This window comes from Lampetra fluviatilis, chromosome 50 (genome assembly GCF_964198595.1).
Source record: "Lampetra fluviatilis chromosome 50, kcLamFluv1.1, whole genome shotgun sequence".
In the NCBI taxonomy this organism is placed as follows: Eukaryota; Metazoa; Chordata; class Hyperoartia; order Petromyzontiformes; family Petromyzontidae; genus Lampetra; species Lampetra fluviatilis.
This window is the reverse complement of record NC_136324.1, coordinates 7,942,442-7,957,162: the sequence shown is the minus strand read 5'-3', so window position 1 is coordinate 7,957,162 and position 14,721 is coordinate 7,942,442. Positions and strand designations below refer to the sequence as shown.

Sequence of the window (14,721 nt, the reverse complement as noted above, 5' to 3'; positions counted from 1 at the left end):
CTTACTCTCAGGTTTTTTCGGTAAAGTCACGTAGGTAAAAAAATATATTAAAAAAATAATAAAAAATGATAGAAATAATAACAGAAATAAAATTATAAATCACGACGTTTCGGGCGTAACACAAGCGTCCGTCATCAGGTGGGACAACCACAGCAAGAAACATGCTAAATATAAATATACAGCAGGACTTCAAGGCCGGGGTCGAACCCACGGCCACCTATATACCAGGGGAGGTAGTTAACATCTCGCCACCGTGGCACTCTACGTTGTATAGTGCCCGACATCAAATATCAATCATGCTTCCTGCACAACACTCAAGAGTATGGTTTTACCCCGTCGGTTTCACCAGGCCGAAACGTCCTTCACACAAATGCACGCACGTGCAGAAAATACGCGCAGAGGGCATCTTTTGTTTTATTCATGCAGCTTTATTGAGTATATTGTTCACAATTGTGTTTAAGGTTAATACTTTTTCACAGGATGTATTCCAATTCTGCTGCCCACATTTAGACGACGCGTTCCAAGACAGATCCCACCGCAGATACTTTGCCTTATTGCAGAGAATACCGGCGAATTACACCACAGTCGCACACATTTGCCAATATCGTTCGCAAGCTTGTCATCACAGCTGCTAGACCGTACGAGTCTTTAGCCGTGCAAACAAAGTGAGCACTGATCCGCTTTACCTGTCTGCTGAATAAACCTTCAGAGCTGGAATTGGTGGAATTCATTTCAAACCGCAAATTTCATTGAAGTTGTGTTCCTTTTGAGTGCAGCGCGTCCACGTGACGGACCTGAGCCCATTGATGTTTAATTGATAAGCAGGCGAGCACTCAGTGGACCAGGAATGAGTCTCGTTTGCAAGATTGACCCCCGGGGGTCACCGAAATGACAAAAGGAAAACAAAAACCGCAAAGCAGGTGCTGCTGCACTTGAGAACTCTGTTTTTTGTATGACAGGCGTGCGTGTGTGTGTGTGTGCGATCATAGGAATCTAGCGCAGGAACTCTGCCAAGCTGTCCCATTGCGCTGATGTTGTAGAAACCACCACGAGTCATCTGAGCCACTGGCAAAAACATCTGATTGAGTAAAAGACTGTGCTTAGACATCGTTATGTCTATGTGGTACAGCGTGTTCTAATCGTGCAAGGCAAGCATTTAATAGCTCATTTGAATATTTATTCATCATCGTAGCATGTTGGTACATGGCGCTTGTCTACAATAAGCCTCGTCCCGTGAAGTTGCAATCCACGCGATTGTCTTCACACTCCTTGTAGTCCAGTAACATTTACGACTTTGATGATCTGTAATAAATACAAAAAGCACGGTTAAAGATGCAACATCAATATAAAACCCTGCCACCAACCTATTCTGCAGCTTGCTACGGCGAGCAGAGTTGCCAGGTTGTGTTTTTTTAATTCATGGAGGTGACCCTCATATCCAGGGCCGGATTCAGGCACGTGGCTTTAGGGGCTGCATCCCCAGGGGCCTCCGTCAGCTGGAGGGCCTCCAGAGATGAAGTGAAAAGTTATTTCATTTGGGAATGCTGAAACTTATTTGTTGTTAGCCTTGTAAAAATACATTTTATTTTTCTTTAACTTTGTTTTCCTTTTGAAAATATTACTGGGGGCCTCACAGTACCTGTAGCCCAGGGGCCTACAACATCTTAATCCGGCCCTGCTCATATCCTCCAAGAGTTCGACTCACTCAGCAATTGAACCTTCTTCAACCGCAGATGACAAAACGTGCCCGTTTGCCAAGCGGTAATCCAAAGTTGCTCTTTGAGGAGCTACCCAAACGAACGGCTCTCTCCTGCGTGCAGTCGCCGGTGACTGACCAAGCTGAGACCGGAAAACTCCACACCCGAGAACCTGCCCGGGTCGTAGATGTATCAGCGGCCTGTAGCTCAGTGCTCTGACACGGCCGATTTTTAACCCTGTGGGCCTGACACCTGGACTACACTGAAAGCCGACTCGGCTACGATCCAGGGTATCCATCGCGCCTTGCCGGCGCCATCCACCGCCCCCACTTTGTAAGAGGCAGCCGCAACGAGGAGGTGGTAGGGGGAGGAGGGAAGAGTAGGTAGGGAGATCAGGGAGCATGCCGATCCGATCGTCACTGCAGCAAGGCGCCCGCCTCTCTCTGTCCGCCGGCGTCCGTCATGAGACGAACGGCCGTCGACTCCTCCGAGAGGAGCTCGCGCCGCTCCCTGTCTCTGTACGCACGCGTTGAACTTCTGTCGCACCGTACGTAGCCAAATCGTGATCGACCGCAGAGGCGCGCCACCACCCAACAACGACGCGGCACAAGACCCGGGAGGGCAGCGGCTGGAAACGACTCCGAGGTCTCGGGCAAAGGCGCAAAGCGGCTGCTGCGGAAAGTCGCGACGGATCTTGGGGGCCTCGACTAAATGACGCTTGGAGGGCTGCGGCGGGGAGGTCGACGTGGTGGTCGCTACGAGCCGGGGCCGGTTGAGCGTGTGAGCGAGTGAGAGTAGCGCACGGCTGGGCCGCGAAGTCCGAGCGTGAGCGGTGCGAGCCTCACCTGATGAGTGTCTTCCTCTCGGTTGTCTCCACCACCTTCTGCTCCTGGAAAGACGACTGCTGGTGTTGGTGAGCAGAGCTGCTCCAGCCGCTTGAAAACTCACTCACCATCGCCGAGATGCGACAGTCCTCGCCTTCCAGGAGTTTGCTGCGCGGCACGCACGCGCACACACGCACCGTGCAACAGAGCGGAGTTTAGCTCGGAAAGAGGATATTGGGCATGAACAATGATCATCGTGAGCTCACACACACAGGGTTGGGTGAAGCTTTACATGCACTTCTTAACATCGCTAAACATTTTTATTTTTACAAAACTCCCAATATTTTACCGAAATCAAAACACATTCTTCAACAACACAAAGGAAAATATATTCTAGGTGACGTATTGGGCAATGTCTCTTCTAATGGCTCTTCTTCATCGGAAGTAATTAATTTACGTGCGGTGAATGAGGACCATTATATATTCCTTGCAAGGCAACAGTGTTATTGACGATTGTGATGCCTTGTTGTTGGTGATGGTGCTCGCGTGCCAATGCAGCAGCAGCACCACCAAATAGTTTGGAACTTTCTAAATGAACTCTTTTAGAGGGCGATGAGCGGGTGATTGTTTTGCCTTTCTTGTGCTCTGCACTGTTATCATGTATTTGCACTGTTTGTTGTTGTATCGTTCTTACCCGCCACGACTGGACATGTGTGTAAAAGAGCTTAATAGCTCATTATATTCCTCCAGTGTAAATAAATATTCTGATTGTGATGTGAGAGAGCGCATGTAGTCTGTGCATTCATGCGTTGAGCCATTGTTGTTGATACTTACGCCCACAATACATGCACGTGGATAACAATCGCTATTTTTCAATTCTTATATAATTGCATCGGGACCGGTTCGGATTTCACTCACCGCATATGAGTCACCACTGGGAATAACAACTCAGGTCGCCGATTTCATGACGTAGTGCACGAACCACAGCGCCACCGCTCGTCCACACAATCACTTACCGGTAAGTGGCGATCTCAATGTCCAGAGCCATCTTGACATTAAGAAGGTCCTGATATTCTTGAAGGTGGATGGCCATCTTCTCCTTGGTGGACCTCAGCTCTTCCTTGAGAGTATCTAGTTGCAGCTGAGAAGAGACGACAGATTAGCCATGGTTACCTGGGCCATTGAGGCACCAAACAGGACCTCATGTTCAACTGCAACCCTAACGACAGAAGGGGCCCTATCCACAGGCTGTAGCCCATTCATGTGTAGTGACTCACTTGGAGACGTAAGTTCTTGGAGGCATATTCTTGGTTCTTTCGATAAAGTCACGTAGGTAGAAAATAAAATAAAATCACCTGATGACGGACACTTGCGTTGTGCCCGAAACGTCGTGATTTATTTTATTTTATACCTACGTGACTTTACCGAAAGAACCAAAGAGTACGGTGCTGGTATTGCTTGTCGGGTGATTCCAAAGCAACAAATCACGTACAAACGTGCAGAATCATGCCGACGGTATCCCAACACCTAATGGAGCGACCGCTCTCGGCGCCGCGGGTATCGGAACGCCCCATCGAGCACCGAACGTTCGGCCAATGCGGTCCGGAACCGCGTCGGTGCCCAACGTTGGCTCGACGTCTTTAAATACAGCACGTGTGTGTGTGTGTGCGCGCTATGAAGAAGGGCAATTGTCAAAAACGTCACATGTCAGAAAAGTTTCCTTTTAATGTTTTTTTCGTGAAGCGCCAAAAGCTCACCTGGTACTGTTCCAGCTCAATGCGGTACTTCTCCTCTGTGTCCTTGATCTGGGCGAGCAAAGCCGAGTTCCTCAACTTGAGGTTCTCTAGTTCCCTCTCAAGCGCCTGTATCTATAGGTGGGTGGTGGTGGTGGTGGGGGGGGGGGTCACAGCATCACACACGGGGGTTCATCGCAGCACGCGGGGGTCGAGGGGTCACTCTTTGTGTGTCGTCAGGGGCCGCCAGTGGCCAGGGGGCCTTGCGATGAAGACCACGGCTGTACTGGACACACACGAGGCATACGCACGATGTGACGTTCACGAGAAGGAGGCATCTGATCGCGCGACTTATCAGTGAAATGTGTAAGCTGCCATCTGCCCGCGACTGCAGACAAGCCCTGAATTGAATGTGGAGCCAAACCCATCGGAGATGCATTCGCCTTGGAAGGACGTCTTTAAATACAGCACGTGTGTGAGTGTGTGCGCTATGAAGAAGGGCAATTGTCAAAAAACGTCACCTGTCAGAAAAGTTTCCTTTTAATGTATTTTGTTGTTTTATTTTCGTGTTATTGATCAGTGGGTTGAGCCTTGTTATTTTACTTGTGCTCGTTTCACACACGTGCCGCTCTTCGCCATTCACGCAACGAGAATCTCAAAGTGCGCACGCTGTGACCCCACCGAAGACGATCTCCGTTAACTCGCGCGACACGTGGGGGTGGGGGGGCGGTGGTGCACGAAGACCCCCAGAGATTCTCCGCCGTGACAAATGCTCGTCGACGCACAAAGACAAAGATTCCCCAGCATAGCCTTGACAGGCTGTAGGGGCAAGTGCTGTTAGCGAGCACCTGTGAAGGGCCAGAATGGCACACCAGGGGGTGGGTGGCCAGAACCACGCCCGGCCGCCTTTGTCTTCCCAGGGGCGATGTTTTCACGCACCGCACCAGGTACTCATTCGAGGCTGAGTCGACATAGAAGAGGCCCAGAACCGGTTTATATAATTGTCACTGGTGTCGGCCGTGAGCGGGAATCGAACCCGGGTCACCAGGTTCGTAGCGCAGCGCGCTAACCGCTACACCACCGCTCCACACACACACACACAGCTCCACACACACGCACGCAGCTCCACACACACACGCACGTGCACGTACCAGGAGTTTTGAGTCGGAGAGCTCCTTCTTGAGGATGCAGAATTCCTCGACGTTGCGGCTGCTGTTTTGGCTGACGTCGGCAAACTTGTTCTTGTACCAGTCGTCCATCTCCTGTTACGGGACAGGGCACATCGAGGATGTGTGCGTCACACAGCTGCCAATGCCACGCAGACTAATGGACAACACTCCCTTGCGATATAATGTTTTTGTTTGTTTGTTAAACACACGTTTCATAACTGGACCCTGCAACATGAATGTGTAATTCTTACCACCAAGCTAGGAAGCGATCATCACTCTCCATACACTGGAGGTGTATACAGAGTGTTGATATTGATCGCCTTGGATCCCGTTTGTGCGGTACCCCAGTGGTCGACATACATACACACACTGCAGGTCACGACGATACACTCACACTTCCACTCACTCCACTTACCCACTCACTCACCCACTCACTCTCCCACCCACTCCACTTACCCACTCACTCACCCACTCACTCTCCCACTCCACTTACCCACTCACACACACTCCATTCATCCACTCAGTCACCCACTCATTCTTGCACTCCCTCCACTTACCCACTCACTCACCCACTCACTCACCCACCCTCCCACCCACTCTCCCACCCACTCACCCACCCTCCCACCCACTCTCCCACCCACTCTACTCACCCACCCACCAACTCACCCACTCCAATTCCCCACTCACCCACTCACTCTCTTACCCATTCCACTCATCCACTCACTCACCCACTCACTCTCCCACCCCCTCTCCCACCCACTCACTCACCCACTCTACTCACCCACTCCACCCACCAACTCACCCACTCACTCACCCACTCACTCTCTCACCCACTCCACTCACCCACTTACTTACCCACCCACTCTCTCACCCACTCCACTCACCCACTCACTTACCCACTCACTCTCTCACCCACTCCACTCACCCACTCCACTCACCCCACTCACCCACTCCACTCACCCCACTCACCCACTCCACCCACCCCACTCACCCACCCCACTCACCGCACTGCAGGTCACCTCACTCCTCTGTCTGCTTCTTCCCTCGCACCGCTCCACTTTCAAATTCCCAACTCCCACCATCCCCCCCCACCCCCGGCTCAACGATAATAAAGAACCCTTTGCTCAATTCAAGAAAGATTCACTCTCTACTCCCTTGTCTATTACAACTTTGATCGTGTTCTTTGCTACTGGTCCGTTCGACGTTTTGTACCTGTTCCTAAGGAATTGTGTAGTTTTTGTTGTTGTTGCTACGTGCTCTACGTGATAAAAAAAATGACTAAACACAAATCAAATACCTTGAGATTCTTGGAGGCGATGTCCTCATAGTGGGCACGGATGTCCCGCAGGGCGTTGGTGAGGTCGGGCAGTCCGTACGACAGCTCCACGGTGGCGGAAACCACCTGGATCTGGGCCATGAGCTCCTCGATCTCCTGTTGGCAGGACGAGATGCACGCAGCAAGAGCAACACAACAGCGGCGTTTGCACTTTCTCCAGCAGTGAAGCGATCCGGCAGCTGGGAGGCGGGTATTGGTTGGGTCACACAGTCGACGAGGTGCTTGAGAAACTCCACGTGCAGGGAGCATGGTGGCAGATGTATGCATGTACGTTGAGCTTCTTTCGCGCCGTACGTAGCCAAACGTGCGAATCGGAGGTGGCAGACGGTGTCGCTCCCGGCGGAGTCAATTCAGCGGTTTAACGTGTCTCTTGAATGCAATGATACATCTTTTGAGGACATTTTCTACGAGACGTAAAAAAGGCAATAACGTCAAGGGATGTGTTCGCTATGTCGTGATTCCTCTCCCTTGGCGATACGAGAGATGGAGGCGGCAGTGAGCATGACACACCAACATCACGGTGGCCTTGGGGGGGGGGGGCGCCGTTATCTCCGCCTGGCAGAAGCCTTTGGGGCCTAGCGGCCTGTGATTAGTGCCTCCTTGAGAATTGATCATTGGTTTTTTACCCTTTTATCTGGCAACAAAACTGACACCTTTTTTACAAGTAGTCACGTTTGCATAGACCACAATACCTGCAGCCATAATGCAAACAAAAACATAACTCTGATAATATATGCACTGTCCTTGAAGTTGATTGGTCCACGCCCGATGACGCCTTGTAAAAAAGGTGTCAGTTTTGTTGCCAGATAGAAGGGTAAAAAAACAAATTATCATATTTTTTACTGGCAAATGAGGTTCTAATGGTGTTAGTGCCTCCTTGTTGCTCAACTCCGACGTTCTGGGCATTTGGTGCGTGCGTCAGAATTCGCGTTAAAAAGCAAAAAAAATCCGTGTCGGCCGTTGCAGCCGGCGCTGATAGCGCACATCACGGGGCTCGAGATTCAGACATCTGTCGTGAAACGTGCCGAGGTGATTCCAAAGAACACAGGATGAGATGTTACTATCCTTTGTGCAAGCACTTCCAAGAGTTCATGAACAGTGAACTCTTGGGACTGGCCGGTGAGAACCTTTCCGGCACCCATTCATTGTGCGGATGCGAAGCTGCCAGTGAGCAGCGAGCTTTACCTGATGCTGCACGCGTTTCAGGAACTCAAGTTCTCGCTCCAGCAGCTCGATCTGGGCCTCCAGGTCCACTCTCTTTGAGGTGGCGGCGTCCACGTCCTAAGCACCACGTCGGGGATGACACGCAGCGAAACTAAAACTTAACTTTTTCGATTTAAAGCTTTCGTGACTGCAGGGATTCATCTTCTTGGTTCTTTTCGGTAAAGTCACGTAGAAGGGAAATAATAAAAATAAAACATAATAAAATACAATTCTCATGACATTTCGGCCACAACGGCTGCTGTCTTTCCGACAGACCTGTTCTTCACCTGAGGACGGCTGCTTGCGTTGTGGCCGAAACGTCGTGAGAATTATTTTATTATGTTTTATTTTATTTATTTATTTCCCTTCTACGTGACTTTACCGAAAGAACCAAGAAGGTGAACTTTCTTCTTTTACTTCACCAGGTAAGGCCCCCACTGAGCGATGTAGCTCTTTTTCAGAGGCGACCTGTCCACGAATGGATAGCTCAACGAAGTGGCTTATCAAGTGGAAATTTACAGCAGTGGCCAAATATTCAAAACGCGTGATGTTGATTTCAAACGTGGAGGGGGAAAACCGGAGGATCCGGAGAAAAATTCACGCGACCGCGGGGACAGAGATGTACAAACTCCAAATATACATTCATAATAAAGGTTTCTTGGGTTAGATTACATAAGTATAAATGACTCGGTCACCCACCACCATCCAACACAGCCAATTAGTAAGGTTTGTCACGGAAACAAAACGTGCCAATTCGTTATTATTCAGCCCACCGGTGTGTTGCAGAACAAATCCACAGCATTTACAATTTGAGTAGTGTGACGTTTCGCTTGCAATTATAGCCAGCATCATCGGGCGATTTGGCCAGAATTGCCATAATTGGTCGGGATCGAACCTACAACCATCCTGTATACCAGGCGGGGTAGTTACATCTCTCCATCGCAGCACCCCCTCCGAAGAACGAGCGGTGAGTCGGGCTTACCGGCCGGAAGGCATCCAACTCAGCCTCAGCGTCCTTCCTCTCCTGCAGAATGATGTCGTACTTGCTCATGATCACCGCCAACTCTGCGGCCAGGGAATCTTTCTCTGCCACGGCGGAGTCCTAGAGCGGATTAAAAATAAATCATAATCATCGTCGTCGTCGTCGTTCATCCATCTCAGGACAACTCTCAGTAACATCAGCCCTCTGTTAATGCTATCCCACTTATCAGCCCTATACCACACGATTCACTTGTCGATTCGGTTAGATTCATTTAATCAGATAAGAGCTCACAGAGATGACCTCGACATTTCACTTTGCTAGTTTAAAGTAAATGTGTTTTATATTGTGCTATATTATTCTAAGTGCTGGATATTCGTGTACATTTTTTTCATGTAAAGTGTTTCGAGTTGGCTTTTATTTATGTGAAGTGCGCTGTGTGGATTACAATTGTTTGACTGAATTCGATTTTGCCTAAATCCCAGCTCTGAGAATTAAAACGAGGAGGCGACCAACTGCCAGTGAGTGAGCAAATCAGTGAGTGAGTGAATTAGTGAGTGAGTGAATTAGTGAGTGAGTAAATCAGTGAGTGAGTGAATTAGTGAGTGAGTGAATCGGCGAGTGAGTGAATCAGTGAATCAATGAGTGAGTGAATAAGTGAGTGGGTGAATTAGTGAGTGAGTGAATCAGTGAGTGAGTGAATCAGTGAATCAATGAGTAAGTGAATTAGTGAGTGAATCAGTGACTGAATGAATTAGTGAGTGAGTGAATCAGTGAGTGATTGAATCCGTGAATCAATGAGTGAGTGAATCAGTGAGTGAAACAGTGAGTAAGTGAATCAGTGAATAAAATGAGTGAGTGAATCAGTGAGTGAGTGACTCAGTGAATCAATTAGTCAGTGAATCAGTGAGCAAATCCATGAATCAATGAGTGCGTAATCAGTGAATCAGTGAGCGCTGGATAATCAATCACCCTGGTTACCTGACGATTATTAAATCAGTAAATGACTCAGAAACCCATCAGAACAGAATCACAGTGCAGGCTGTAAAACCACGAGGTTTTCGTAAAAATCACTCAGCATCTGTGCGCGGGTACAATGAGTTGTTTGAAAATGACTTTATGACTGATTGGTTTGATTCAATGGTTGTTGGTTAATTGATTGTGTGATTAATGTATTGATTGGTTGCTTAATCGATTGGTTGAGTGATTGTTCAATTGATGCCATGATTAATTGATTGATTTCTTAGTTAATCGATTGATTGCTTGTTCAAATCATGATTTTGAGTGGTTTATTGCTAAAGTAATTGCAGCTTGATCGATTAACTAACTGATTATACTGATTAATCAATTAATTTAATGTTCAGTTGATTCATTCATTGCTTGGTCAATCGCGTGGTGATTGTTTGAGTGAGTGAGTGAGTGAGAGTGAGTGAGTGAGCGACGTTTGCTTGGGTCATCAACTGACGTAGCGCTCCGGTGGGGCCCCACGCGTGGCAGAGCAGCGGTCAGCGCGCAGCGCCACGAACCCGGCGACCCGAGTTCGACTCCCGCTCACGCCCACCAACACCGGTGACGATTATCACTGGTCAACACACTTTTTTTGGCATAAGGTATTCCAACGGTTTTTTAAGGTAATTTTGGGGTGCTGATTCCAAATCTGGTCAACACACTTTTTCTGGCATAAGGTATTCCAACGGTTTTAATGTAATTTTGGGGTGCTGATTCCAAATCTGGCATCAGTTTTTGTCTATCACATCCGATTTTTGAGATATCAAATATTGCATTTTCAATAAAAACTGCAGAAGAAAAATATTAAATAAATGTGGATATCTACATAAAATGATATTATAAACACACCATCCTAAAAATACAGCACCATATTTTAACACTAAAGCAGTCACTGACTCGCAACAACTTGCAATCATATGTGACAGAGTTAATTTCGGGTAAAATCAATGAAAATGGGGTATGCCGATAGCATAAAAATGAGATGTGATAGAGCAAATCTGAGATCAGATTTGGAATCAGCACCCTGAAATTAGTCTAAAACAGCTGCAAAAGTCCAGGCCAGAAAAAAAATGTGTTTTTTGTTGACCAGTGTTATCTGAACCGGTACTGGGCCTCACCTAGGTCGACTCAGCCTCAACTGAGTACCCGGTGCCATGCGAAAACATCGCCACCGGGGGAGACAAAGACGGTCGGGCGTGGTGTTGCCCCCACCCCCCTCGTGTTGCCTACTCGCTACAACAATAGCACTTGCCCCGACAGTCTGCTGAGGCTATACGGGGGACCTTTGCCTTTATCCCCTCACCTGCTCGATGCGCACGCTCTCGGCGGCTCGGCGCAGCTCCTTGAGCTCAGCCTCGTAGAGCGCTCGCAGCCCCGTGGGCTTCGTGTCGCGACGCATCAGCGCCTCGATCTCCGCCTCCAGCATGCGGTTGTCTTGCTCCAGCGTGCGCACCTGGGGAGAGGGGGGGCGGGGCAAAGACAAAGATTCCCCGTGTAGCCTTGACGGGATGTTAAGACAAGTTCTAATGTTACAGAGTAGCAGCACGTAAGAAAGAGACAAAGGTCACCCGTGTAGCCTTAACAGACTATTGGGACAAGTTCTAGTGTTAGAGAGTAGCAGCACGTAAGAAAGAGACAAAGATCCCCCGTGTAGCCTTAACAGACTATTGGGACAAGTTCTACTGTTACAGAGTAGCAGTACTTAAGAAAGAGACAAAGATTCCCCGTGTAGCCTTAACAGACTGTTGGGACAAGTTCTATTGTTAGAGAGTAGCAGCACGTAAGAAAGAGACAAAGGTCCCCCGTGTAGCCTTAACATACTATTGGGACAAGTGCTGCCGTCCAGCAGCAGCAGCACCTACGAAGAAGGCAGAGATCCCGGTGGGGTGTTGGGGGGGGGTGGGGGTTTGGTGGGGGGGTTTGGGGGTGGGGTGGGGGGGGGGCAGCTCGTACGAGTTCGATGTAGACGGCGAGTCGATCGTTGAGTCCCACCAACTCCTGCCTCTCGCTGCATCTCGCGGCGCGGTACTCGGCATTCTGAGCGCTGGCCGCTACCAGATCGGGACCAGGACCCCCGGATCCTGCGCCGAATCTGGCGCACGCAGAGACACCCCGACACCACCCCGACACACACCACCACCACCACCACGGCAAGCATCAAGATCGAGTCCTCGCGTCGCCGGCACCGTCGAAGAGGGGGGTGGGTGGTGGGGTGGTGGTGGGGTGGTGGTGGTGGTGGGGTGGTGGTGGTGTGGGGTGGTGGTGGTGGTAGGGTGGTGGTGGGGTGGTGGTGGGGTGGGGTGGTGGTGTGGTGGTGGTGGTTGGGTGGTGGTGGTGGGGTTGTGGTGTGGTGGTGGTGGGGTGGTGGTGGTGTGGGGTGGTGGTGGTGGTAGGGTGGTGGTGGGGTGGGGTGGTGGTGTGGTGGTGGTGGTGGTGGGGTTGTGGTGTGGTGGTGGTGTGGTGGTGGTGGTGGGGTGGGGTGGTGGTGTGGTGGTGGTGTGGTGGTGGTGGGGTGGTGGTGTGGTGGTGGTGTGGTGGTGGTGGTGGGGTGGTGGTGGTGTGGTGGTGGTGGTGGGGTGGTGGTGGTGTGGTGGTGGTGGTGGTGGGGTGGTGGTGGTGGGGTGGTGGTGTGGTGGTGGTGATGGTGGGGTGGTGGTGGTGTGGTGGTGGTGGGGTGGTGGTGGTGGGGACCGCGTCCCATCTCATCGACAGGGAGTTGCGGACGCACGCGCTCACTCGTTCGTTCGTGCGTTCGTTGGCGCATTTTGGAACGCGCACATACAACAGGGTACAGGGAGAAGACATTAACGAGAGGGAGAGAGGTCTTTAGAGGATTGTGGTATTTAAAAACAAGTCAACACGGACGCCGATCGATGTGTGGCGCGCTGAGAGAGAGAGAGCACGGAGAGAGTGAATTCCCGACGACCAAAGCCACGGCGGCAGAGAAGCGACGTTTCGCAAACCACCCCCTCCCCCGTGTCTAGTTCCAGAGACGACTCAGGGCTCGACGACGAGGAGGAGGAAGAAGGGGAGGACAAAGAGGAGGAGGAGGCCCCTTGAGGCGGATCGGTGGTTGCCAGATTGCCACGGACGGTTCATCTGATTCCGACTGAATGTGAAACTGAGCATGGTTATCAACGGAGGCTCTCGTTCCACGGCTGAGATATTAACGCCGGTGGCTTTAACCAGGCCGGCGTGCGCGCGCATTCAAAGCGTGACCGGCCGGCCTTGGTACACCCCAAATCACTTGTGGATCAACTGGATTCTCTGTTGCAGCGAAGAAATGGACCACTGCCCGACATGCCGCCTCTTGTCGACGGTGTTTTATTCTTCCAAGGACGCGCAGTGTTTGTTGACGGATGTTGTGGGCGAGCTTTTTGTTTGTTAATTTAGTTTGTGCCAATGCAGCAGTAGCAGGGTCACCAAAAATTCATTAATTTAATTCGGAAATTGTACATTATTTACCTCGTGGAAGCATCAGTAAGCTGCCCAGAAATGATTGCTCAATGGAGCGGCTTATAGTGTGGAAATGTACAACGGCCAAATACTCTGAACGCGTTGTAATGTTGAGTCTCAATGTGGAGGGCAAACACCGAAGGCCTCGTAATAAAATCCACGCGACCACGGAGAGAGACAGAGAGACACACAAAGAGACAGAGAGAGAGAGAGACGCAAACTCAAAATATACAACAGGCGTCAGGGTCGCGATCAAATCGACGACCTCTTGTATACCGGGCGCGGTTGTTAACATCTCGCCACCGTATTTTAAAAAAAAATTATGTTAAAATAAAAAAATAAAAATTTTGTAAAAAAAAAATTCATGATAGAATATAGTATTGTCATCAGTATGACATACGTATACCAAGTTTGCAGTCGATACCACACTGGAAAGTGGCTTAAAATTGAGTTACACGATTTGAGGATGCGACTACAACAACAGACAGCGGGTGAGTTAAATAAAAGCGCGTAATAGAAAAAAATTAACCCGTAAAAAACAAAGTTTTTCACTCTAAATCCTTTATATGCGTGGCGGCTAGAGTCCTCTCGTCCTCTGGCTTGAGATGGCTGCCACCTTTGGGTCAGATGATTGTCTGCCAGCATTAAGCAATTGGTAATTAAATATTTTAAAAAAAATTCCCTAAACAGTGTAAAATTTTGGAAAAAAATTTTCACGAAAATTAATTGTCACGCACAACGAGTCTGTGTGGAAAATGTCAGCTCGATTGGTTCACGGGAAGTGGGTTAAAAAACGACCGAAAGATTTGCACGGTCGTAAGCAAGCAATCAAGCACGCAAGCACGCAATCAAGCAAGCGAACTTAATATAAAGGATTTAAAAAAGGCGACAGCACCACACTTCGCGCTTGACCCCAGAATCAATACCAAAAGCGCACCTGGAGGCGCGAGCCCCGTGCAGTCCGTACGATGCCGAGTAGCCACTGCGTCGAGAGCCGATCGCGATGCTGGCGGAGCGGCGCTGCGTGGAGGAGGCGAATCCGCGGCCGGGCGAAGCGCTCCCGGCACGGGCAGCGCTTGAGCCCCGGAGCAGAGCGCTACGCACGGGCGATGGACTGGAGGCGCGCATGTGCAGGGATTCTCCCTCGAAGTAGCGGCGATACGATGAGACTCTCTCGACGCTCATGGTGGCTGCGGTGCGGGGGACTTGTCGACGAGGTTACGAGATGATGAGGATGGATGGAGGCTTGACGATGGACGAGCGTGGACGGAGGAGGACGAGGGCGAGTGTGGGTGCTTGTCTGTGGGATGACGGTG

The 14,721-nt window shown here is 50.1% G+C and overlaps 1 protein-coding gene across 1 annotated transcript; it reads right to left on the bottom strand.

The window, feature by feature from the left end:
* Positions 1 to 1,078: 1,078 nt before the first annotated feature.
* LOC144948573 (desmin-like) lies at positions 1,079 to 14,704 on the bottom strand. Its single transcript, XM_078878143.1, has 11 exons — positions 14,343 to 14,704; positions 11,903 to 12,041; positions 11,253 to 11,402; positions 8,945 to 9,064; positions 7,945 to 8,040; positions 6,721 to 6,855; positions 5,406 to 5,516; positions 4,279 to 4,389; positions 3,538 to 3,662; positions 2,543 to 2,689; positions 1,079 to 1,302 (listed from the first exon to the last, which is right to left on the bottom strand). Exons 1-11 carry the CDS (start codon positions 14,588 to 14,590, stop codon positions 1,287 to 1,289), a joined length of 1,398 nt encoding a protein of 465 aa, XP_078734269.1. The 5' UTR covers positions 14,591 to 14,704; the 3' UTR covers positions 1,079 to 1,286.
* Positions 14,705 to 14,721: the final 17 nt, after the last annotated feature.